This window comes from Rhinolophus sinicus, chromosome 18 (assembly GCF_057876585.1).
Source record: "Rhinolophus sinicus isolate RSI-liver-muscle chromosome 18, RSI-T2T, whole genome shotgun sequence".
Lineage (NCBI taxonomy): Eukaryota > Metazoa > Chordata > Mammalia > Chiroptera > Rhinolophidae > Rhinolophus > Rhinolophus sinicus.
This window is the reverse complement of record NC_142518.1, coordinates 78783879-78807215: the sequence shown is the minus strand read 5'-3', so window position 1 is coordinate 78807215 and position 23337 is coordinate 78783879. Positions and strand designations below refer to the sequence as shown.

The window sequence follows — 23337 nt, the reverse complement described above, 5'->3', positions numbered from 1 at the left end:
TTTTGCAGTAGCATTCGTAATGCTATTTGTGCACATACTTTGGTAATAGTACAACCTAACTAATAAATGAGAATACGGTTTCTAGGACATAGCAAAATACTACCAAGTCCCCATCACCTGCAAAGGTTCTTATAGGCTTGCCTTTTCCCCTAAAAACGGTAGATTGTTTACAGCTACTGTAGGGGAGGAAAAACAATTTTCCCTCTACTTTTCTGATTTCTTGGCTGAGAACCCCTGTAATAAAAAACACATGAACAGGAGGAGAAAAACAAACAACTTTATTAACAGCTTGTTATGCAGATTTAAGTCATTGCTAGAGTCACCCTTCTCTTCCTGGTACAGAGAGACATCCTTACAAATGGAGATTTCCTTTATAAATGTAAATTTCCCTTACAGAAGGGCAACTTTGTTTTCAGAGTTTCTCCTGTGTCTGCTGTTTCTCAGAATAACTAGCTTAAAATAATCCTTAGGCCAAAGAGGCGTACTTGGGGTGTCGATGGAAAAGGGGCCACATGTTAAACTTGACAAGCTCAAGAGACTGAAACTAACCACACAGGATGGCGTGAACATAAAAATTCATGACTAAGGTGGGCCATGGCAGGAAGTCACATGCTTGGCCTGTGGCTTCCTTGACAGAGGTCAATCTTTACCTTAAGTGAGCCCGTCTGTTGTCGTTTTGCATCTAAGGTAACATACCCTTGGAATGTCAGAGTAATTTCTTTTTCCAGACCCCTCAGCGGGCACAACCCACCACACCAGAGCAGGAAACTACAAAATCTCTCATTGTTATCTTGTTCCCCAAATATCATCTCTATGTGCTGTAAAATGCTATTAACTATCCTGTACCCACCAATGTAAAAGAAGTGTGTGTCTCTCCATTTGCTTTTTATCCAATCCCAGAGATTTCCCTGCTTTGCTTCCTCCCACCCCCTTAATCTACAACTAATGGATTTCATGTAACCTTCCTCCTTTAATTCTAATGTATAAAATAAATTGCAAAACGGCCATTTTGTGGAGCATTTTCTCAACTCGTTGAGACTTTGCTTCCCGGCAATTGTTGTCAATTTGGCTCAGATAAACTCTTCTAAGATTTCTCTTAAGCTGGATGTATTTTCAACAACAGGGGTGGCACTTTCTGGTAAGCTAAACTATCTTAGTTCAGTTTGTGTGGTAGAATGTGGACTATATTTAACTCTGTATGAGTTTGACTACCTTATGTGATCTGTATATCAATTTTAAACATGTAACTATAAATGTTCATTTGAACATTTTGCATTCAAATGAAAAGCCTGTACACACAGAATCACTATATGTATACCAGCTTTTTCAGCAAAAAAAAAAAAAAAAAAGAAAGAAAGAAATAGTTAGTGAATGATAGAACTGTACCCCTTGAACAGGAATTCAGCTCCCAGAAATTTCCGTTGTTCTGTATCCGGAAGTAATAGACAGCAGAGTCTCTGGGTGTGTATACTTCAGAATGAGAGGGAATCAGTGGCACAGATTCCCTTAGAGATGGTACAGTTGTAAAACTACAATTGCACATTTTATTTGTTAATATTAATATAGGAAGACAAAATACTATAATGAAAGTGAGGATCCTGATTTAATGTATGATTTTGATTTAACATGTAGCTTCTGCACTCTAATTCAGTATCTTTACAGCATTCCCTCAGCCCTTTCCCTTACATTTATTAATCCCTAAGGCAGCAAGAAATGATGGCCAGGCCCTGACTAATGGTCACAAGGTGTGGGTTTTGTTAAGCTTGAAGATAACATCATGCCCTAAGTTGTACTTCAGCTCCTGAGCCCTAAAGCCAAATGACCCCCTGACCACATTCCCATGAAACCAGACTGAGGGATGCCTGCCACAGCTGACCTTAAACCTGAAATCAGGATTTACTGCCCTTACTTCACTCTTGACCAATCAGTTTCACCCATGAACCCAAACCCCTTACTCATGATGACTTATGATTTTTTTTTTAATTTTTATTGGGTAACTGTTTTTTCCAGGAGCCATCCCATGCGGGAATCCAACCGGCAACCCTGTCACTAAGAGACCTGCTCTAACCAACTGAGCCATCAGGCTGCCCACCGGCAGGCAGCTCAGCAGCAGCTCAGCTCAAGTCGTTGTCTTCATTCTAGTTGTGGAGGGCACAGCCCATTGGCCCATGTGGGAATCCAACCAGCAGACCTGTTGTTAAGAGCAAGCGCTCCAATCAACTGAGGTAACCAGCCGCCCAACTTATCATTTTTGCTCCATAAAACCTCTTGCCTGTAAACCATTGGAGAGTTCATGTTTTTCTAGCACAAGCTGCGCGCTCTCCACTGTGTAACACTATACAATCAACACCACTTTCTTTCACAGCCCCCAGTGTCAGCTTAATTGGGTATTTGCAGCACCAGGTGGACAAACTATTTGGTTACAATAGAGACAGAAATTAGCACCTTGGATTGCCATCAGAAGCAAATATGTGAACAGAGTACATTATAGTTCACAGTTGTTAGATGCTCCACATAGTCAATGTCTAAAAGCAATCAAGGTGCTGTGTCTGGTCTTATTAAACTTTTGGATGATTTTCAGAAATATGCTTAAGAATGCCTAGTGGTAAAGGATGCCTAGTGGTAAAGGGAAAGAAGAACCTAGAGAATGTTATTTCCATATTAAGATATATAGAAAGGAATGTTCTCAGCCAAAAACATCGCTTCATGTGCTTCATTCATTCATTCATTCATTCATTCAACAAATACATATTCAGCCAGATACTGTTATAAGTTGTGTGGATATAGCAGTGAATAAAGAACAAAAAATCCCTGCCCTCATGGAGCTTACATTCAAGTGAGGGCAGATGGGCTATAAGCAAAACAAGTAAATAAAATACATTTATAAGTGAAAAGTGCTATGGGGAAAAATATATATAATGAGGAAGTACAGGAAGCTGTGTGTGTGGGGGGGAGGTTGTAGTATTAAATAGGGTGGTTAGGAAACACCTTGATGAAAAGTGACATTTGAACAAAGGCCTGAAAGAGAAGAAGGCTTCAGCTATGGAGGAATCTGATAGACGAGTGTCACAGGGAAAGTAAATAACCAAAGACAAAGGCCCTGAGGTTGGGAGAGTAGCTAGTGCATTTGGAGAACAGATTAAAGTAGACTGAGTAGAGTGAGAGAGAGGGGAAAGTAAAGGAACATGACATCAGAGTAGACGAGCAGAAAATAGAAACTTGTTTATGGGTCTGAAGGAGCCATCATAAAATTTTTGGCTCCCTTACCTTCATCCCCCCCTTACCTTCATCTCCCACCCCCCACCCCCCACCCTCCTTATCCTCTGGTAAGGGGGATCAAATATATGGTGATGGAAGGAGAACTGACTCTGGCTGATGAACACACAATGGGATTTATAGATGATGTAATACAGAATTGTACACCTGAAATCTATGTAATTTTACTAACAATTGTCACCCCAATAAATTTAATAAAACAAAATTTTTTTTTGGTTTTTTATGTGACTAAGATGGGAAACCATTTGCAGGGTTTTGAACAGAGGAGTAAAGTGGTGATTTGAGTTATGTTTTAAATACGAATCACTCTGGCTACTGTGTTGACAAAGGACTATAGGGGGGGAAAACTGGAAACAGGAAATAGGGAGACCTGTTATGTGCTATTGCAATAATCTAGGTCAGAGATGATGGTAGTTTGGAACAGGATAGTGGAACGTTCTTGGATTTGGAGTAAATTTTGAAGGAACAAAATTAGATGTAGAGTGTGAGACAAATGGAGATACCAAGATTGTCAAATGTTCTACATATTTTTACATTATTCTTCACTTTAAGTATTAGAAACATCTTTTAAAAGATGTTATGCAACTAGTTCACATTTAAAATCTATTAGAGTAATTTATTGTTTGCGAGAAACATACAACAAATCTATTATATTTGGCATTATACTTGGTACATAGTTATCCCTTTTAATACTAACAACAGTGGATGCCAGAGTCCCCATTTTATGGATTCACTATTCAATTAACAAATATGAAAGATGGCTGTGAGGTAGTAATCAGAAAGCAGGTGGTAGTCATAAGAAACTTTGCATCAGAGATAAAAGCTAGTTGGACACTAGATAAGCAAGTAGGGTTACAGAACATTGCTGCTGAAAGTCAGAGCAAGAGACTGTTCTGTTTACTAAGGAAATTATCAGAAAACCAATTAGTCAAATGGGATGAGTGCATCTTAATGTACACCATATCATTATTAGAATTCAGTGGCTCACAAAAAGAAATATAAAACAACACAAACAAATGAATAAAAAATCTGGACATTTTCAGGGTTCTTTGCAGGCACTTTTTTTTTCATCTGGTAGGTTAGTTGTTTGTTTTCACAGGGATTTGTCCTAGATTCTCTTCTCACTTAATGTATAGTTGGCCCTCTGTATCCACAGGTTTCACATTCATGGATTCAACCAACCATAGATCAATAATATTCAGGCAAAAAACCCCAGAAAGTTCCCCAAACCAAAATTTGAATTTGCCATTCTATCTCTACAGACAAGCACAGTGTTCAGCATACATTAGTTGTCACAAATGAATGCTAAGTAAAGGAATGATCAAAGAGACCAGATTATCAACTTTGGAGGCCATGGCATAATCTTAAATGGTTTGAAGCTTGTATAAATTCTTTAAATGTACAAGCTAGAACTACAGGGACTCAAGAAATCACTTTGTTAAAACTTCCGCTCAATGTAAGAATCTGCCCCGACCAGCGGGGCATTCAACAGGGACCGAAGGGAGACACCCTGAAAAGAGAAAATAGGAGGCGCGAAGAAATGGAGGCAAGACAAAGTTCTGATCAAGCCTCAAATTTTTTATTGCAGCTACAAGATTATATGGGTTAGGGTAAACTGGGCGGGGAGTGAATGAGGAAGGAGAGAGCGGAATGAGGAAGGAGCTTTACTTATCAGAGACGTGACCTTTTAAGGGCAAACTGACGGTTCCAGGAATTAGGTCATGTGCTGCCGGATAGCATAGTTTCTCTGAGTCAGGCTCCTACTTCTCCTCTCTCTTTATCTTTTTAAGAGAGTGAGCCTTAACCAAGACGGGGACTCAGAGGTCTCAGACGGCCCGAATAACGCGCAAGGCGTAGCCTCTGGTGTCTTTTTTGGACCAGGGGTGAGGCAATTGTTTTGACTTAGGCACCAACCCCTAAGTAGTCTGGACATGAGTTCAGGGAGAGCTGAAATTGGGTCAGTTGGGACCCTCCCTTGCAGTACCCAGTCGCTGCAGCCGTCAGGTGCTCAAGCCCTTTAGATCGGGCCGACACGTTTTCAGCCACCGTGTCTGCTACAAGTTTATATAGCTGGAGCCCGTATGATTACCTTCCGAATGGTCATTTGTGGCCAGACGTTGATAATGAATATGGATAGGTTTGGCCAAAATGTTGTCTATTTGTTGTTTGATGAATCCTGTCAGTTTATTAAATGCCCAAGGTCCGAGGGAGACAAGTAGGAGTAATCCTAGAATGGGACCAAGGATGGGGAGGAGGACAGGCAAGAGACCATTAAAACTGGTTAGAAAGGGGTTGTCAAGAAGTTGTTTTTTGCGTTGAAGAAGATCTTCTTGGAGTCTCTTGACCTTGTCTCGCACTATGCTGGATTTGTTGGCATAGAAGCAGCATCGTTCCTGTAAAGCTAAACAGATCCCCCCTTGTTCCGCCGTTAGAAGATCAAGCCCTCGTCTGTTTTGGAGTACCACTTCTGCTAAGGAATCGACCTGGTCTTGAAGGTCATTAATAGTATCTGATAGTGTGGTAACATCATCAATAAGTTGGAGAGAGAGCCGTTGATAAGTGTCTACGGACACTCCTACCCCGGCAGCACCTGTGGCCATAGCGGCGGTTATACCTAGTCCTGCCATAAGGGGAATAAATGCGAGAGCCCGTTTTTGTCATCCAGGGAAAAGATCAAGGGCTGGTATAGGAAGTGACTGATCTCCGGGTAGAATATCTATATCTGGCAAGAGAAAAGCCAGTGCACAGAGGCCAGTCCAATTGGTGGGGAGGGCCATGAAGGCCAGGCCGTTGCCGCAGATGAAAACATGATTAGGAGCGGGGCAGGCAGGAGCAGTGGAATTAACAATAGCCAGCCAAAACGCAAGAAGTTATCAGGAGTAGATATCCAACGAGAATGGTTGGGTGTAACATCTGTGGAAGAAAAAAAGAAAGGAAATCTCTCAGGGATTAAGTCCCTGGTGGTGATGGATTAGTGATAGGGGGGATAATGGGTTTAACCAGACGAGCGGGTAGCCAACGGGGATTGTTTTCTTGGGTATCATATATGCAGGCAGATCCTCGCGCCCAGATGAGAACTGGGTCGGGCCCGTTCCATTTTGCCGTGAGGGGATCTCTCCACATGACCTTGGCGTATTGATGTTTTGTTTTTTGACGCCAAAGGCGGTCTGCAGCGGAGTTACCCTGGTCATCTAGTTGTAGAAAATTGAGGACGAACAGGGCGTGATTTAGAATATTACGAGGAGAACCTTTAGTGGGGTAGGAAGTGGATGTTTTGAGTTTATATAAGGTGTTTTTTAAGGTTTGATGAGCTCGTTCAACAATTCCTTGTCCCTGGGGATTATACGGGATACCAGTGACATGTTGAATCTGAAATTGGCCGCAAAACTGTTTAAAGGCCTGGGAAATGTACCCGGGGCCATTATCAGTTTTTATCTTTTGGGGCTTTCCAAGTACAGTTAGACACTGGAGGACATGGGCAATAACATTTTTTGTAGCTTCTCCTGTATGGAGGCTGGAGAAGATAAACCCACTGTAAGTATCGATGGTGACATGAGCATATTTGAGGGACCCGAACTCTGGGATATGGGTAACATCCATTTGCCAGATTTCATTGGCGAGAATTCCCCGAGGATTGACCCCTAAGTGGGGTGTTGGGAGAAGGGTAACACATCCAGGGAAGCTCTTGACTATTTCCCTGGCCTGATCCCTAGTAATTTTGAACATTAGGCGGAGTGTGCGGGCATTTAATTGATGGAGGGCGTGACACTGTTGAGCTTTGGTTAGGGGGTCGGTGAGAACGGGGAGGACGAGTCGGGTGCCGGCGTCTGCAAGGGTGTTGCCCTGAGTTAAAGGGCCAAGAAGGTCGGAATGGGCCCGTAAATGGCCGACAAAGAAGGGGTGATGTCTTGAGGTAATGAGCCGTTGAAGACGGCAGAAAAGAGGGACTGCATTGCTGGAGGGTTTGATGTAGGGCACAGTCTCTAGAAGGGGGAGGGAGAAGGCGATATAAGCACTGTCTGTATATAGGTTAAATGGAGTATCTGGGAGTTGGATAAAAACCTGTAGGATAGCAAACAGTTCAACTAGCTGTGCAGATTGATAGGGTGAGGGGACTGTAAAGGTGTGGCCATTGATAACATAGGCAGCCTGACCGTTGGAGGAGCCGTCAGTGAAGACTAAGGCAGCCGCTAATAGGGGCTTGGCACTGGTAATTTTTGGAAAAACAAATGGGTGAACTCGTGTAAATTGGAGCAATCTATTGGCAGGGTAATGGTTGTCTATAGTACCCGGAAAGGAAGAAAGTACCACTGTCCAATTATCATCATTTTGCATGAGCCAATCAATTTGATTTTTAGTATAAGGGAGGATGATCCGATTAGGATCTTTTCCGAAATGTAATCGACTCTTTTCTCTCCCTATTTGGATGATGTTGGCTGTTAATGTGGGATAGGGAGTAAGAACCTTGGCGGGCGAAGAGGGTAAATGAATCCACAATAGGGGGGCCTCTTGCCATAGTACCGCCGTTGGAGAGTGAGGGGTGGCACATATGATAAGCGAGAAGGGTTGGTGGTAAGATGTGTTTAATCTGTTGTTGTTCAATGGCTAATTGTATTATTTAAAGGGACTGGTGAGCTTCTGGAGTAAGCAAACGCGGAGAGAGAGGGTCAGGATTTCCCTGTAAGATATCAAATAATGGTTTTAACTGTCCTGTAGTGAGCCTGAGATATGGCCGGAGCCAGTTAATGTCTCCCAAGAATTTTTGAAAATCATTGAGCGTACGGAGATGGGATGTTTTTAGCACAATCTTTTGAGTGGTAATAAGATTGGAATTGAGCTCGAAGCCAAGATAATAGTAGGGATCTTGTATTTGAATCTTGTTAGGAGCGATTTGGAGACCAAATTGGGCAAGATTTTTAGTAAGTTCTAGGCAGCATTGGAGAACCTTTTCGGAGGATGGCCCGGCCAAAAGGATGTCATCCATGTAATGGATAATGTAAATAGAGGGCCACCGTGTACGAAGAGGGTCAACTGCTTGGGCCACAAATTTTTGGCAAAGTGTAGGGCTATTGGCCATGCCTTGTGGAAGGACCTTCCATTGATAGCGAGGCATGGGTCCTTTGAAATTAATGACTAGGAGACTAAAGGCAAATCTCTCTTTGTCGTGGGGATGGAGGGGAATGGTGAAAAAGAAGTCTTTTAGATCAATAATAATTTTGGAGTGATTGGCTGGTATGGCAACAGGGGAAGGGAGGCCAGGTTGAAGGGCCCCCATGGCAAACATAGTTTTATTAATTTCACGGAGGTCTTGGAGAAGTCTCCAGGCTCCACTCTTTTTTTTAATAACAAATATAGGAGTGTTCCACGGGGAGGTAGTAGGCTCAAGATGGCCGGCCGCCAGTTGTTCCTGTACTAACTGTGTGGCGGCTGTGAGTTTTTCTGAATTAAGTGGCCATTGGTCTACCCATACAGGCTCATCCGATTTCCATCTTATTTTGTCTGCATGGGGTACAGGGAAGTCAATGGCCGCTAGGAGAAATTTTGGTCGGGATGTCCCAGACCTGTCCGATTATTGTTGGTTATAACAGTTATGGGATGTTTGATGCCTTGTCCCGACTTTCCAAGCCCCTGTCCTGGGACAAAGCCTTGGTTGAGCATTTGTTGTGTGACTACTTCATTGGGGCTACACATGATAAGCTTTAACTGGGAAAGTATATCACGTCCCCAGAGGTTAACGGGCAGCCATGGGATGATATAAGGTTGGACGTGGCCAGTATTACCTTCACTGTCTGCCCAAGTGAGAAGTTTTGTACTCTGTCTAGGGTTAGTAGACTGACCGATGCCCTTTAGATGGGTGGAGGCAACAGTGGTAGGCCACGAGGCAGGCCAGAAGTGAGAGGTGATGACCGTAGCGTCAGCCCCAGTGTCAATGAGTCCTTCAAAGGGTTTATTGTCTAATTTTAGGGTGAGTAGGTGTCTGTAAGGGGTAATTTGTTGTATCCAGTAGGTATCCGAGGCCCCAAAGGCAGAGTGTAGTCTGGGGTGAGGGAGGTTAGACTTAGTGGAGGAATCTAAGGGAAGTAAAATAAGTTGAGCTATTCTCTGGCCTTGTTGAATAGTAACCGGCCCGTTAGGCGTTGAGGCCAGGAGAGTAATGATCCCCGTGTAATCTTGGTCAATTACTCCCGGGATAATATTAATCCCCGCTAGAGCTGAACTACCGCACCCAAGGACTAGCCCGAAGGTATTGGGTGGTAGAGGCCCATGGGCATTGGTAGGGAGGAGTTGTATGCCTTGATCAGGGGTTAATAATGTTGGGGTGGGGGACAAGAGGTCCAATCCTGCACTGCCTGGGGTGGCTCTGCAGAGGGAGGTAATGGAGACTGGGACTGAGGAACAAACCGTATTGCCCCTGGTTTGTTCTGGGGACTTGGGGCCAGGGGCTGGCCCCGTTGGGGGTTTCCCGACCTGGGGGGAATTGGGTTACCCATAGCATCTACCTTGGAGTGACAGTCTCTAGCCCAATGTTTGCCGCGTTTACAGTGAGGACAGATAGTGGAAGGTGGCTGACGGGGCTGTTTGTCTATAGGGCATTCCCGGACAAAATGACCAGGCTGTTTACAATTGTAACAGGATTTTTGATTGTCCTGTGTGAAGCTTTTTAGTGCGGCTCCAATGGCTAGACCGATGGCGTGAGACGCCCCGACACCAGAACAAAGTTTAATATAGTCTGAGAGGGAGCCATTGCGATGGGGGCAGATGGCATCTTGGCAGGTGGCATTGGCATTTTCAAATGCAAGATGTTTAATAAAGGCGCTATCTGACTCTTCTTTTCCAATTAAGTGCTCGGCAGCCTCAGTTAGGTGGCTGATGAAATCGCAATAGGATTCGTCAGGCCCTTGATGGATTTTGGCCAAGGAGGTGCTGGCGGGCCCTTTGGGTGGGAGTTTACGCCAGGCCTTGAGGCCGGCATTTTGGACCTGAGCTAACAAGCCTGGGGGGAAGGCGGCCTGAGTCTCATTGGTGTTATAGGGCAGTCGGCCGAGAAGGCGATCTCTAGTCTAGGAGCGGGAGGACTGGCTCTGAGTATTTCGTTCAGCCATTTTTCGTGCGTTTTCCGCATACTCTGTGCACCATAAAACAAAATCACCGCCAGACAGGGCGGCGTGAGCTAAAGTGAACCAATCATTTGGCGTCAGCCAACGGTCGGTGAGGCTTTCCAGCAAGGCTACCGTGAAAGGAGCCACAGGGCCATAAGTGTGGACCGCAGCCTTTAAGTCTTTTAAATATTTAATGTTTAAAGGGCGGTAGCGCTGTCTGTCTCTTAGGGGCCCCGCCTCTTCCTCTGAGGGGGGGTTATCCTGTTCCTCAGCTTCATTATTGGACCCCTCCGCGGTATCCTCCTCTTGGGGGTCCTCAGGGGTCTGAGTATAGGGACCTACCTCTGCAGCCTGTCTGCGAGTGACCGGAAAGGCGAGGACAGGTTTTTGTTTAGGAGCTCGTTTTAGGGGTAGACGGGGGGAAAAGGGCAGCCCAGAGAGTGCAGCGAGTTCAGCCTCGAGGGCACGGAGTTCTTTGAGAAGACTAATGTGTTGGCGTTTTTCCTGGAGGGCCTCTCGAAGAGAGGTAATCTGTTGTGTTAGGGAAGCGGCTGTTTGAGTAGGGGGAATGGAGTGAGGAATAGTAGAAGGGGGACCGTGGACAATGGGAGCGAGGAATGGAGGGTGTTGAGGGATGATATAAGGAGGTGGCCGGAAGGGTGGAGGAGACGATACAGAGGGGTCCTTCTGATGGTAACGAGCGGCCGCATCCTCAAGGGTAGCCTGGTCCTCGGGAGGGAGGGTTGTGTCTGAATCTTGGGGAAGGTTTTTAAGGCAGGGATAAAGTCTTAATGAGGGATGACTAGGGGGTTCAGCCGAATTTTGGTAGGGCCTTCCTCGAGACAGGGCTTGGGCTTAGGGTCAGTAATAGGAATATCTATAGACACGGAGTCATTTTCTGACGGGGGACAGGACGATTCCTTTAAGAGGCTCTCCCCCTTTTTTATAACTTCTCTAACATCCGGGTCATGGGAGTGAACCCTGAGGACGTCATTTATGAGATTCCAGTAAGTAAAAGTAGAAACGGGGACCTTTTCAGGCCCAAAGGCTTTATAAAAGTCTTGGAACGCATCGCCAACGCGCTTTCAAATTCTAATATCAATCATTCCTTCTTGGGGGAACCAGGGACAAATATCTGTCAGAAACTCGAAAAATTCACGGAGATCCTTTTTTCTAGCCTTAATTCCACTCACCTTGAGGGAACTCTTTAACCCAGAAATGAACAGTTCATGAGAACTTAATGTCTGACCCATGGTCCCCTTGTCGGCCCTTCAATCAACAAGTGAAACAATCAGATGCCCATCTGGCCGTGACCCTCGCGGGACTAAATCTGTCTTAGCTAAGGCGCTTCGGTATAAACCCCCGAACTGGTGGACCAGAGTCCAGTCGCCCTTATGCCGTATGACAGAACCGGAACCACAGATTAGGGCCCAAGCAAGCTCCGTGATGAGAAGTCGTGGAACTATCACTCATTCACACATTCATTCGACCGAGGGGTAATATTAAATCTAAAATCATCCCAAAACATCTATTTTCGTCTGTCTGCTTACCTCTATCAGATCAGGCTCACGGATCGGCTTGTATCCGCAGAGATCAGGAAACGAGTCAGGCTCGCGCGGTAAAATCGCGCGGAGACTCAGCAACGCGCACGGCCGGACTTAAGGCAGACAGTTTTTCAAGGGGTCTGGGATCTTCGGGCCCCACGTTAGGCGCCAGAAATGCCCTGACCAGCGGGGCATTCAACAGGGACCGAAGGGAGACATCCTGAAAAGAGAAAATAGGAGGCGCGAAGAAATGGAGGCAAGACAAAGTTCTGATCAAGCCTCAAATTTTTTATTGCGGCTACAAGATTATATGGGTTAGGGTAAACTGGGCGGGGAGTGAATGAGGAAGGAGAGAGCGGAATGAGGAAGGAGCTTTACTTATCAGAGACGTGACCTTTTAAGGGCAAACTGATGGTTCCAGGAATTAGGTCATGTGCTGCCGGATAGCATAGTTTCTCTGAGTCAGGCTCCTACAAGAATCCCCACTAGGTTATCCTTTAAAGAGAGCCCTCTAAAAAAAAAAAAAAAAAAAAAAAAAAAAAAAAAAAAGAGAGCCCTCTATCCTCTTTATAGGAACACTTCCAGGGATGGAAAATTGGTTATTTTGCAAGACAGTTACGTCTACTGATTGCTACTATGTTTTACTGTTTAAAAAATATCTTCCTCATATTTGAACACTTTTTGCTATTGCTTTCATATATAGTTTAAATTCTGCTTTCCTGAGCAACACAAAACAGTTTTTTTCCTTTTTTGAGCAACTCAAAATTACTCTTTTCCTTTTTCCATTTAAAAGCCCTTCCAAACAATTGAAGGCCATTATTAGGTACTTTCTGAATCATTAGTTTCTAACCTTTACTGCAAAACAGAACTGCCTAGAGGGCATGTTAAAAATGTAGATCTCCTGGCTCCATACCCAGAACTCTGTTTCAAGAGTGGGATGGAATTTAGGAATCTGAAATTTTAATAAGCATCCTGCATAATTCTGGTGCAGATAACCTATAGATTATTTTTCAAGGAACACTGCCCTTTTATTTATTTATTTCCTTTTATTTATTGGGGTGACAATTGTTAGTAAAACTACATAGATTTCAGGTGTACAATTCTGTATTACATCATCTATAAATCCCACTGTGTGTTCACCACCCAGAGTCAGTTCTCCTTCCATCACTATATATTTGATCCCCCTTACCCTCATCTCTCACCCCCACCCCCTTGCACCTCTGGTAACCACTAAACTATTGTCTGTGTCTTTGAGTTTTTGTTTCTCATTTATTTGTCTTGTTTTTTTTGCTGTATTTGGTTATATACCACACATCAGTGAAATCACATGGTTCTCTGATTTTTCTGTCTGACTTATTTTGCTTAGGATTATACTCTCAAGATCCACCCATGTTGCCACATTTGTTCCTATATCATCTTTTCTTACCCCCGAGTAGTATTCTGCTTTTTGGAAGGTTTTGGATGACTGATTCAATTTCCTTACTGGTGACCGGTCTGTTTAGATTTTCCAGTTTTTTATGGTTCAGCCTAGGAAGACTATATGTTCTAAGAACTTGTCCATTTCTTCTAGGTTATTGAATTGGTGGCATATAGTCCTTCATAGTATTCTTGGATGATCCTTTGTATTTCTGTGGTGTCCGTGATAACTTTCCTTTTTCCATTTCTGATTTTGTTAATTAGTGTCTTCTCTCTTTTTATATTAGTGAGTCTATCCAAGGGTTTGTCAATTTTGTTAATCTTCTCAAAGAACCAGCTCTTTGTCACATTCAGTTTTTCTATTGTCCTTTTGTTCTCTATTTCATTTAGTTCTGCTCTGATTTTTGTTATTTCCTTTCTTCTGCTGACCTAGGAGTCACTTGTTCTTCTTTTTCTAGTTCTTTAAGGTGTAACATGAGGTTATTTATTTGGGATTTTTTTTGTTTCTTGAGATAGGCCTGTAATGATATATTTTTCCCTTTTAAAACTGCTTTCAATGCATCCCAAAAATTTTGGTAGGATGTATTTTCATTGTCACTTGTTTCTATGTATCTCTCTCTCTCTCTTTTTTTTTTTTTTAAGATTTTATTGGGGAAGCAGAACAGGACTTTATTGGGGAACAGTGTGTACTTCCAGGCCTTTTTTCCAAGTCAATTTGTTGTCCTTTCAATCTTAGTTGTGGAGGGTGCCGTTCAGCTTCAAGTTGTTGTCCTTTCAGTCTTAGTTGTGAGGGAGCAGCTCAGCTCCAGGTCCAGTTGCTGTTTCTAGTTGCACGGGGCACAGCCCACCATCCTTTGCAGGAGTCGAACTGGCAACCTTGTGGTAGAGAGGACGCACTCCAACCAACTGAGCAATCAGGGAGGCAGCTCAGCTCAAGGTGCCACGTTCAATCTTAGTTGCAGGGGGCAGAGTCCACCATCCCTTTCAGGACTCGAGGAGTTGACAGCCCACTGGCCCATGTGGGAATCGAACCAGCAGCCTTCCGAAACAGGAGCATGGAGCTCGAACCGCCTGAGCCACCGGGCCAGCCCCCTGTTTCTCAGTATCTTTTGATCTCTCCTTTAATTTCTTCTTTGACCTGGTCGTTCTTTAAAAGTATGTTATTTAATCTCCATGTATATGTGTTTTTTCCTACTTTTTTCTTTGCAGTTCATATCCAATTTCAAAGCCTTGTGATCAGAGAATATGCTTGGTATGATGTCAATCTTCTTAAATTTGCTGAGGCTGATTTTATGTCCCAATATATGGTCTATCCTTGAAAATGTTACATGTAGACTAGAAAAAAATGTATAGTCTGATGTTTTAGGATGAAGTGCTTTATAAATGTCAATTATGTCCACTTCATCTCATGTGTCATTTAGGGCTGCTATTTCGTTACTTATTTTCTGTTTCGATGATCTATCCATAGCTGTCAACGATGTATTTAAGTCCCCTAGTATAATTGTGTTTTGGTCAATTTCTCCCTTTAGTTCTGTTAGTAGTTGCTTGGTATATTTGGTGGTCCCTGATTCGGGACATAAATATTGATGATTGTTATGTCTTCTTGTTGTATAGTCCCCTTTACCATTATGAAATGTACACCTTTGTCTCTTGTTATCATTTTCACCCTAAAGTCTGTTTCATCTGATATCAGTATGGGTACACCTGATTTTCTCTGGATACCATTTTCTTGGAGTGTCAATTTCCACCCTTTCACTTTGAGTCTATGCTTGTCCTTGTAGCAGAGATGTGTCTTTTGTAGACAGCATATGTTTGGGTTTAGTATTTTGATCCAATCTGCTACTCTGTGCCTTTTTATTGGTGAGTTCAGTCCATTTACATTTAGGGTGATTATTGATATGTGAGGATTTCCTTTCGTTCTATCTTTAGTTTTCTGGTAAGGCTGTGTCTCCATTGTTTCTTTGCCTTTTTGTTGTTGTCTATTATTTCTGTGTGGTGGTATTCTATGATGTTTCCCTCTGTTTCTTCTTTTATTATGGTGTATATTTCAGTTCTGGATTTTTTTTTGAGTGGTTACCCTTAAGTTAATGTAAAAGAAAGTTTGATATTTAGAGTATTCATTTTCTTCACAACGTTTTCTTTTTCCATTCCCATATTCTGGTTCAGGCCTTTACTCTCCGCCTTTTCATGTTTTGGTTCCCAAAAATTGTCCCTGTTGATGGTGGTCGAATAGCCTCCTTTAGCATTTCTTTTCTTTTTTTTAAATTTATTTGTTGGGGTGACAATTGTTAGTAATATTACATAGATTTCAGTTGTACAATTCTGTATTACATCATCTATAAATCCCATTGTGTGTTCACCACCCAGAGACAATTCTCCTTCCATCACCATATATTTGATCCCCCTTACCCTCATCTCCCACCCCCACCCCCCTTCCCCTCTGGTAACCAATAATCTATTGCTGTGTCTATGAGTTTTTGTTTCTCATGTTCTTTTGTTGTTTTTGGTTTACATACCACATGTCAGTGCAATCATATGGTTCTCTGCTTTTTCTGTCTGACTTACTTCACTTAGCATTATACTCTCAAGATCCATCCATGTTGTCACAAATGTTCCTATATCATCTTTTCTTACCGCCGAATAGTATTCCATTGTGTATATATACCACTACTTTTTATTTTATTTTATAAATTTATTAGGGTGACAATTGTTAGTAAAATTACATAGATTTCAGGTGTACAATTCTGTATTACATCATCTATAAATCCCTCTGTGTGTTCACCACCCAGAGTTAGTTGTCCTTCCATCACCATATATTTGATCCCCCTTACCCTCAAACCCACCCCGCACCCACCTTACCCTCTGGTGACCACTAAACTATTGTCTGTGTCTATGAGTTTCTGTTTCTCATTTGTTTGTCTTGTTCTTTTGTTGTTTTTGGTTTATATTCCACATATCAGTGAAATCACATGGTTCTCTGCTTTTTCTGTCTGACTTATTTCGCTCAGCTTTACACTCTCAAGATCCATCCATGTTGTCACAAATGTTCCTATATCATCTTTTCTTACCACCGAATAGTATTCCATTGTGTATACATACCACAACTTCTTTATCCATTCGTCTATTGAAGGACATTTTGGTTGTTTCCATGTCTTGGCCACCGTAAACAAAGCTGCAATGAACATTGGAGCACACGTGTCTTTATGTATAAATGTTTTCAGATTTTTGGGGTAGATACCCAGGAGAGGTATTGCTGGTCATATGGCAATTCTATTCGTAATTTTTTGAGGAACCTCCACACTGCCTTCCATGATGGCTGCACCAGTCTGCATTCCCACCAATAGTGTATGAGGGTTCCTTTTTCTCCACAGCCTCTCCAACACTTGTTACTATTTGTCTTGTTGATGATAGCCATTCTGACTGGGGTGTACTCTCCCCCTTTTTATGTTTTGGTTGCCACAAATTGTCCCTGTTGATGGTGGTCGAATAGCCTCCTTTAGTATTTCTTGTAGTGCAGGTCGTGTATTAGAAAATTCCCTCAGCTTCTGTATGTCTGGAAAGTTCTTTATTCCTCCTTCATAGCTAAAGGATATCTTTGCTGGATATATTATTCTTGGCTCATGATTTCTCTCTTTCAATCGTTTGAATATTTGGTTCCACTCCCTCCTGGCTTGTAGAGTTTCTGCTGAGAAATCTGATCATAATCTAATGGGTTTTCCTTTGTAGGTTACCGTATTCTTTTCCCTGGCTGCCTTGAGGATTCCTTCTTTGTCGTTGATTTCAGAGAGCTTCAATACAATGTGCCCTGGAGAAGGACTGTTTGGGTTGAGGTAATTTGGTGTTCTATTTGTTTCTTGGATTCTAATATCCAGTTTTGTCCACAGGTTTGGGAAGTTGTCATCGACAACTTGTTTGAATATATTCTCTGTTCCCTGCTCTCTCTTCTCCTTCTGGTATGCCCGTTATTCTTATATTGCTTTTTCTGATGGAGTCAGAAAGTTCTTGTAGAGTTCTTTCATTTCTTTTAAGTCTCAAGTCTCTTTCTTCTTCCATGTGTGTCATTTCCAGGTTTCTATCTTTGATGTCACTGATTCTTTCCTCCATCTGGTCAACTCTACTACCTACGCTGATTATTTCATTTTTAATTTCTTCTATTGAGTTCTTAATCTTCAGAAATTCTATTTGTTTCTTTTTAAAAATTTTAATCTTTCGTAAAATGCTCATGGTGTTCTTTGATTGTGTTTCTGAGTTCTTTAAACTTTCTTTCTGTGTTTTCTTGCATCTTGTTGAGTTTTTTCAGAACTGCAATGTTGAATTCTCTGTCATTTAAGTCACATATTTCCATATCTTTAGGTTCCTTTTCTGGAGACTTTTCACTTTCTTTCTGAGTTGTCTTGTTGCCTTGGTTATTCATGGTGATTACTGATTTATTATTTCTCTTCCTGGACATCTACAGGAGTGGCTTCTGCAATAAGTTGATAGGAAGAGGTCTTTCTTTTGTTTTTTAGTACTTGTTGGTGGAATGTTTTGTTTTCTCTCTGACTGAAGCTTTTTTTTCTCTCTCACATGGTAGTGCTATGTTTTCTCTGTAGTATTCCAGCTCCTTACGCAATGGTGGGGTTCCCTGGGAGATGGGTTCTCCTCTGTTAATAGTTCGCCTGGGTTACAGTGCGTATTGTCCATGTGAGTATGCAGAGAGCTTTTGAAGTTCCAAAGCTCTTCCTGCACCAGATTCATAGCCCATGTGTTTCAGCAGTTCTTTTACTCCTGCATCGATCCACCCAGGTAGGTGGGGCCAGAGGCAGGGTGAGTTGTGAGAGGTGGCCCAGAGCAATGGTGGAGACCACCATTACAGCTGGTCTTGCTCCATAGCTCTCTCCCCTTCGCTGGTACCAGTTGGGTTGGAAATCTGTGTCTGCGGTACACAGTTCTCAGAACAGCAAATATGCTGTTCTTTTGATTTGACACTGCTACTATTCCACTTCTAGCACTGGGCAGGTGGGGGCGGGGCTTGCTCTGGGAGTTTAGGGATGGGGCGGCTATTCTCAGTTCCTAAGGCTTCCATTCTGTGCTCGGCAGTGAGGGCTTCAACCATCATTTTCAGCCTTCTTCCCTTAGTCTTTTCTCTGAGGTCTCAGCTGTGAGCGTTGGGTTCAGCTGTGTTATATGCTGTCCCCTCAGCCCTGTGGGCCTTAAGCGGAACCCTAGTAGTCTGAGTTCTTCCCTCTCTGTCAGCTGTGGATATTTCCGGGATGCAGCGAGCTCGGAGCACTGAGCTAGTTCTGAGTCCTGCACCTGCGTGGCTCCATCTCTGCACTTGTCCCTTTCCTCCTCTCCTGATCGCGTGATATGCCCCCTTTAGGTGAATTCAGTAGTTGGCCTCTTCATCTTGCCTGTCTGCTGTGCAGGGAGTCCTTTGTGGAGTTATAGTTTTTCGATTAGTTGTAAATTTCAGGGGAGATTTACAGAGGCTCACCTGTGACCGCCATTTAGATAGCAAAATATATTTTTTAATTTTCCCAATAAATGGTGTTCAAAAGTTTTGATCTTCAAAGTCACTGAATATTTGTGGATATTCTCTTCAAATGCAGCCCCAGTGTTGGAAGCAAATAATCAAGTGTATTTTGATTAATAAAAAGTAGAGTGAAGTGATTATCTTCTTTAACATGATTTATGTACTTCTATTGAAATAGTACACAATTGTGCCACCAAATTGTAGTGGACATGTCACATTATTGAGTGTGATTTTTGTTGTTAATTAAAACCTGTTAGGGCAGGAATGCATTACAGGGAATGGATGACCCAGAGGTCACAGATGAGAAACAAAGAGACTGAAAGAGAGAGAGAGAGAGAGAAAGAGAGAGAGAGAGAGAGAGAGAGAGAGAGAGAGAGAGAGAGAATTGAAGGAAGGATGGAAGGAAGGAAAGAGAGAAGGAAGAGAGGGAATGCGAGGAGATGACAGTAGATGAAGGCATATCCTGAAGAAGGGTAGCAGTATATTGTATTCCCACCAAAGGGACTTCTCAATAATGTCAGTTTCCTTCTCCCACACCCCATGAGATTTCCTACTGCCAGACATTTGCAAGAGCTGCTGTTCACTGTCACCTACTGATCCTCTCTCTGAAGTCAGTGGATTAATAACCTCTTTTTCCCCTTCTTAGACAGCTGGTAGACCTGCTGTCCATCCTCTTAATCCACAATAAGAATTAGCATTCTGTAATCAGCCCTGCCACATCAGAAGGAATTGGAACCTTGGCCCACTTCTTTGGAAACATTTTTGATTTCTAACACTGTTGAGGGTACCTTGGCATATTTGTGGAAGATGAGCTAAAACTCTAAAAATAGCTACGAGCACAGTTCTCCCACATGAATACAATTTGAATAGGTCTGAAAAGATGCTTTTAAGTTCACAGAATGTTATAAATTGGCTTTACATGCTTAAGTATACCCGATGTACAGATTAACAGTTTCTGTTATGATACCCAGGCTCTGTACCCTCTATTCCAAACAGCAGGAAAATTTTATGAGCCATAAAACCTTTCTTGGATTTGGCCTTAGGGCAGTAAGCAGTGGAATTTAGTTGCTCACAGGGATGGAGACTAATGTTCCCAGAAATCGGGGGGGGGGGACTCACATTAAATGCAATTAGTTGTTAGTCATTAGTGTCTTCAGATGAAATTGAAAGTCTGAGAAGGGACCCAGGGTTTCAAATAACAAAACTTTGAAACATGACAGCATTGTGTTGAATGCAAAGATAAAGCTGATCCCAACTATGATGTAGAGAGAATTGAGGTTAGCATGTGATTTTGAGAAGAAAAAAAAAGGATCTTTCTATTGCAGATATTAGGATTAAATGATTAAAATTCTCACAGACATATATGTGTGCCTCAACAAGGATTGTGACCAGACTTTTTAAAGTGGTACCCAGGAGCCAAATAAGAGGTGGTAATCCTGAGGCTTATATGGTAGTCATCTTTATGTTCTATTCATGAAACAAAACATTTTTTTCAAGGAATTACAAAGCTAGTTTTAGTACTTGGGATGAGCTCCACAGAAATAAAAAAGCACTGAGCACAGGGGGAGAGAACACCTGAGGGGAAGGAAGCAGAAAATGGACCCACTGCAGACTCAGAACAAAGGGCATGCCATTGATGCTGGGACCTGTGAGCAAGACAAGAGGAAACTCGAGCACGTAGTGGGACTGGTTCCAAGCACACAGGCAAAGGGCAAGAGGGTTGACACGAAACCACAAAGCTCCATGGGTTCCTCCTTCTTCTCATTTGCCTTTTTCAGCTTCTGCTGCATGATCCCTGAGTCCCTCTGCTTCCCGGTGGCAGGAGAAAGCGCGTCATCTCAGTGCTTTCCCTTAATCGAGAAGCTCTGCTTTTTCATATTCTGGTAGGCGAGCTCATGCAGGTTATCGCAGGTCATGGCGATTGCAGCAGCTCTGAAACAATATATTTTTGCATATCTACTGTGTGCCAGAACACAGACATAAATTTGACAAAGTCCCTGCCTTTTAGGAGTTCACATTTGAGTGAGAGGAAACAAAACAGAAAGGTGATACTATACTGTAACAACTAATATGATAATGACAAGCACAGAGGGTTTTGAGAACACAGTGAACTGGATAGAATCCAACTGAAGAGAGATTAAAGGAAAGCTTTTTGGAAAAGTGATGCCTGAACTGAATTCTGAAGGATGAGTAGGAGTTACCCAGAAGAAACAGTGTGAGGAGGTCAAACCTGTCAAGGGGAACAGCATGGTATGTTGCAGGAAATGTAAGTAATTCAGTATGGCTACACTAGACCATAAGGTACACAGCAAGTGAGTGGTGAGAGATGAGACTGCAGAAATAGGCAGGAGTCAAATCATGAAAGGTCTTGTATGCCATACTAAGGCAGATGGACTTGCTTCTGTAGGCAGTAGGGAAGTTGGTAAGTGACCATTTTTGGTAAATCACTCTGACAGCAGCATGGAGAGTAGAAAGGACCAGAGGCAAGACCAGAAACAAGGAGACAAGTTAGAAGGCTGTTGTAATAGTCCAAGGGAGAGATGACTAGGGTCTTGACAAAGGGGATATATTGGGGAATGATAGGAAGGGGGTGTGTTTGAGTTTGAGACTGTTGAGGAAGAGTTTTGTTGTTCTTGTTTTGTTTTGTTTTGATCCAAGACAGAGTTTGACCTTAAGGTCAAAGTGGCTGATGTGGTGGCAGTAGAAAGAGGGTAATGGGATGGTGTGATAAAGCATCATAAAGCTTAGACATTTGTTGGAAATTCCTTCTGAAAATGATCTTTTCAAACACTACTCTTTTTTGTGAAGCTTGCAAGAGTAACCATTTGGTGAAGATTGGTTGTTTAGCTTGTTGAGGATTAATAACTCATATGGTTTAGCATGCTCTACGCAATTGTGCACTGGGAATAAATCAAGTTAGGGTCAGAGTGAGAGAGAAATGCCCTGCCAGCTCTCTCATTTTTCCTCTCTCCAAAAGCACAAATACCCTCTAAGCAATCCCACAAAAAAAGAAGGCTTTCTGTGCCAAGAATCACACAATGGGATTTATAGATGATGTAATACAGAATTGTACACCTGAAATTTATGTAATTTTACTAACAATTGTCACCCCAATAAATTTAATTAAAAAAAGAAAAAAAAAAAGAAAGAATCTGTTTATTTTGCAAAGGAAGCATCCAGAAGACCATATAAAATGTAATTGATGATGACATTTAGTATAGAATGTACAAGAACAGTAAGAAGAAATAACAAGAATACATGTTAAATTATTAAGGCATAATACAGAGAATTAAAATTTAAATACTAAAGAAAGTTTTTAAAATTACAGATTGACATATCCATTTAAAAATGACTCTTGTATAAAAAGAAAATCAGAATAAACAGTATATCCGATTATGAAATAAGATTATAATAGAACACAATTATACGAAGAACATTAATGAATCCAAACTTTATTCAGAATTCTTAATACTGAATAAATGAATCAGGAAAAATTAGATGATACATTACGCTTGAATAAGAATAGAAAAGATCTATTCTTTATCTTTAAGTTTATTGGGGTGGCAATTGTTAGTAAAATCACATAGGTTTCAGGTGTACAATTCTGTAATACATCATCTGTGTATATCACATTGTGTGTTCACCACCCAGAGTCAGTTCTCTTTCCATTACCATACATTGGATCGAAAAGATCTATCTTTATAGATAAGTGTTTTCAGATTTTTTGGGTAGATGATGTATTATAGAATTTTACACTTGAAACCTATATAATTTTACTAACCAATGTCACCCCAATTAATTTAATAAAAATTAAAAAAAATACAACAGAGAAGATCGCAGGCTTAGATTACATAAATATGACTTTGTATTCTTAAATATGGATGTGAAAGGAGACTTAAATGTTAAATTAGCACTAGATATCAATCAAATGTCAAGGAGACAAGGAATAGAACTAACAATGTGAGGGAAATAAGCGTCTAATCTGTCTCCAAGTCCTGTTGAGTCCTCCTATAAAATCTTTCTTAAATTTGTCTCCTAAACATTTCTAATACCACTACCTTAGTCTACCGTAATAGTTAATCTCTCCCACTCCAGTTTCCCTCAGCTTAATCTCATTGAACTTAATGATGCCAGATCTTCTTTGAGAATTGTCTAATGAATCCAATCTAATCACCTCCTTCTGAGTTCAAGACCATCCATAACCCAGTTCCATCCTACATATGCAAGCTTATTTTCCATTCCCCCCAACAGGTCCCAATTGCTCTGGTCAGGCCAAATTGAATACTGTCCGCCAAACACTACATGCTCATTTCTGTCTTTGTCCCCTCCTAAGGTGTCATATCCTTTCTGCTCTGTCCGTGCCATCATCCTTCCAGGCTCAGGTCAAGTTCCAAACCCTCCATAAAGATTTCCTTTAGCTGTTACTTCTCTGATTTCCCAATAGAATTATAAGTGGAATTACATACTCTATAGAGAATTTAATTAT

At 42.0% G+C, this 23337-nt stretch overlaps 1 protein-coding gene and 1 pseudogene across 1 annotated transcript; both read right to left on the bottom strand.

The window, feature by feature from the left end:
- Positions 1 to 8805: 8805 nt before the first annotated feature.
- LOC148754664 (endogenous retrovirus group K member 6 Pro protein-like) lies at positions 8806 to 18825 on the bottom strand. Its single transcript, XM_088794761.1, has 2 exons — positions 18813 to 18825; positions 8806 to 9347 (listed from the first exon to the last, which is right to left on the bottom strand). Exons 1-2 carry the CDS (start codon positions 18823 to 18825, stop codon positions 8806 to 8808), a joined length of 555 nt encoding a protein of 184 aa, XP_088650887.1.
- A 1622-nt stretch (positions 18826 to 20447) lies between these two features.
- LOC148754663 (small EDRK-rich factor 2 pseudogene) lies at positions 20448 to 20767 on the bottom strand (annotated as a pseudogene).
- Between the last annotated feature and the right edge of the window lie 2570 nt (positions 20768 to 23337).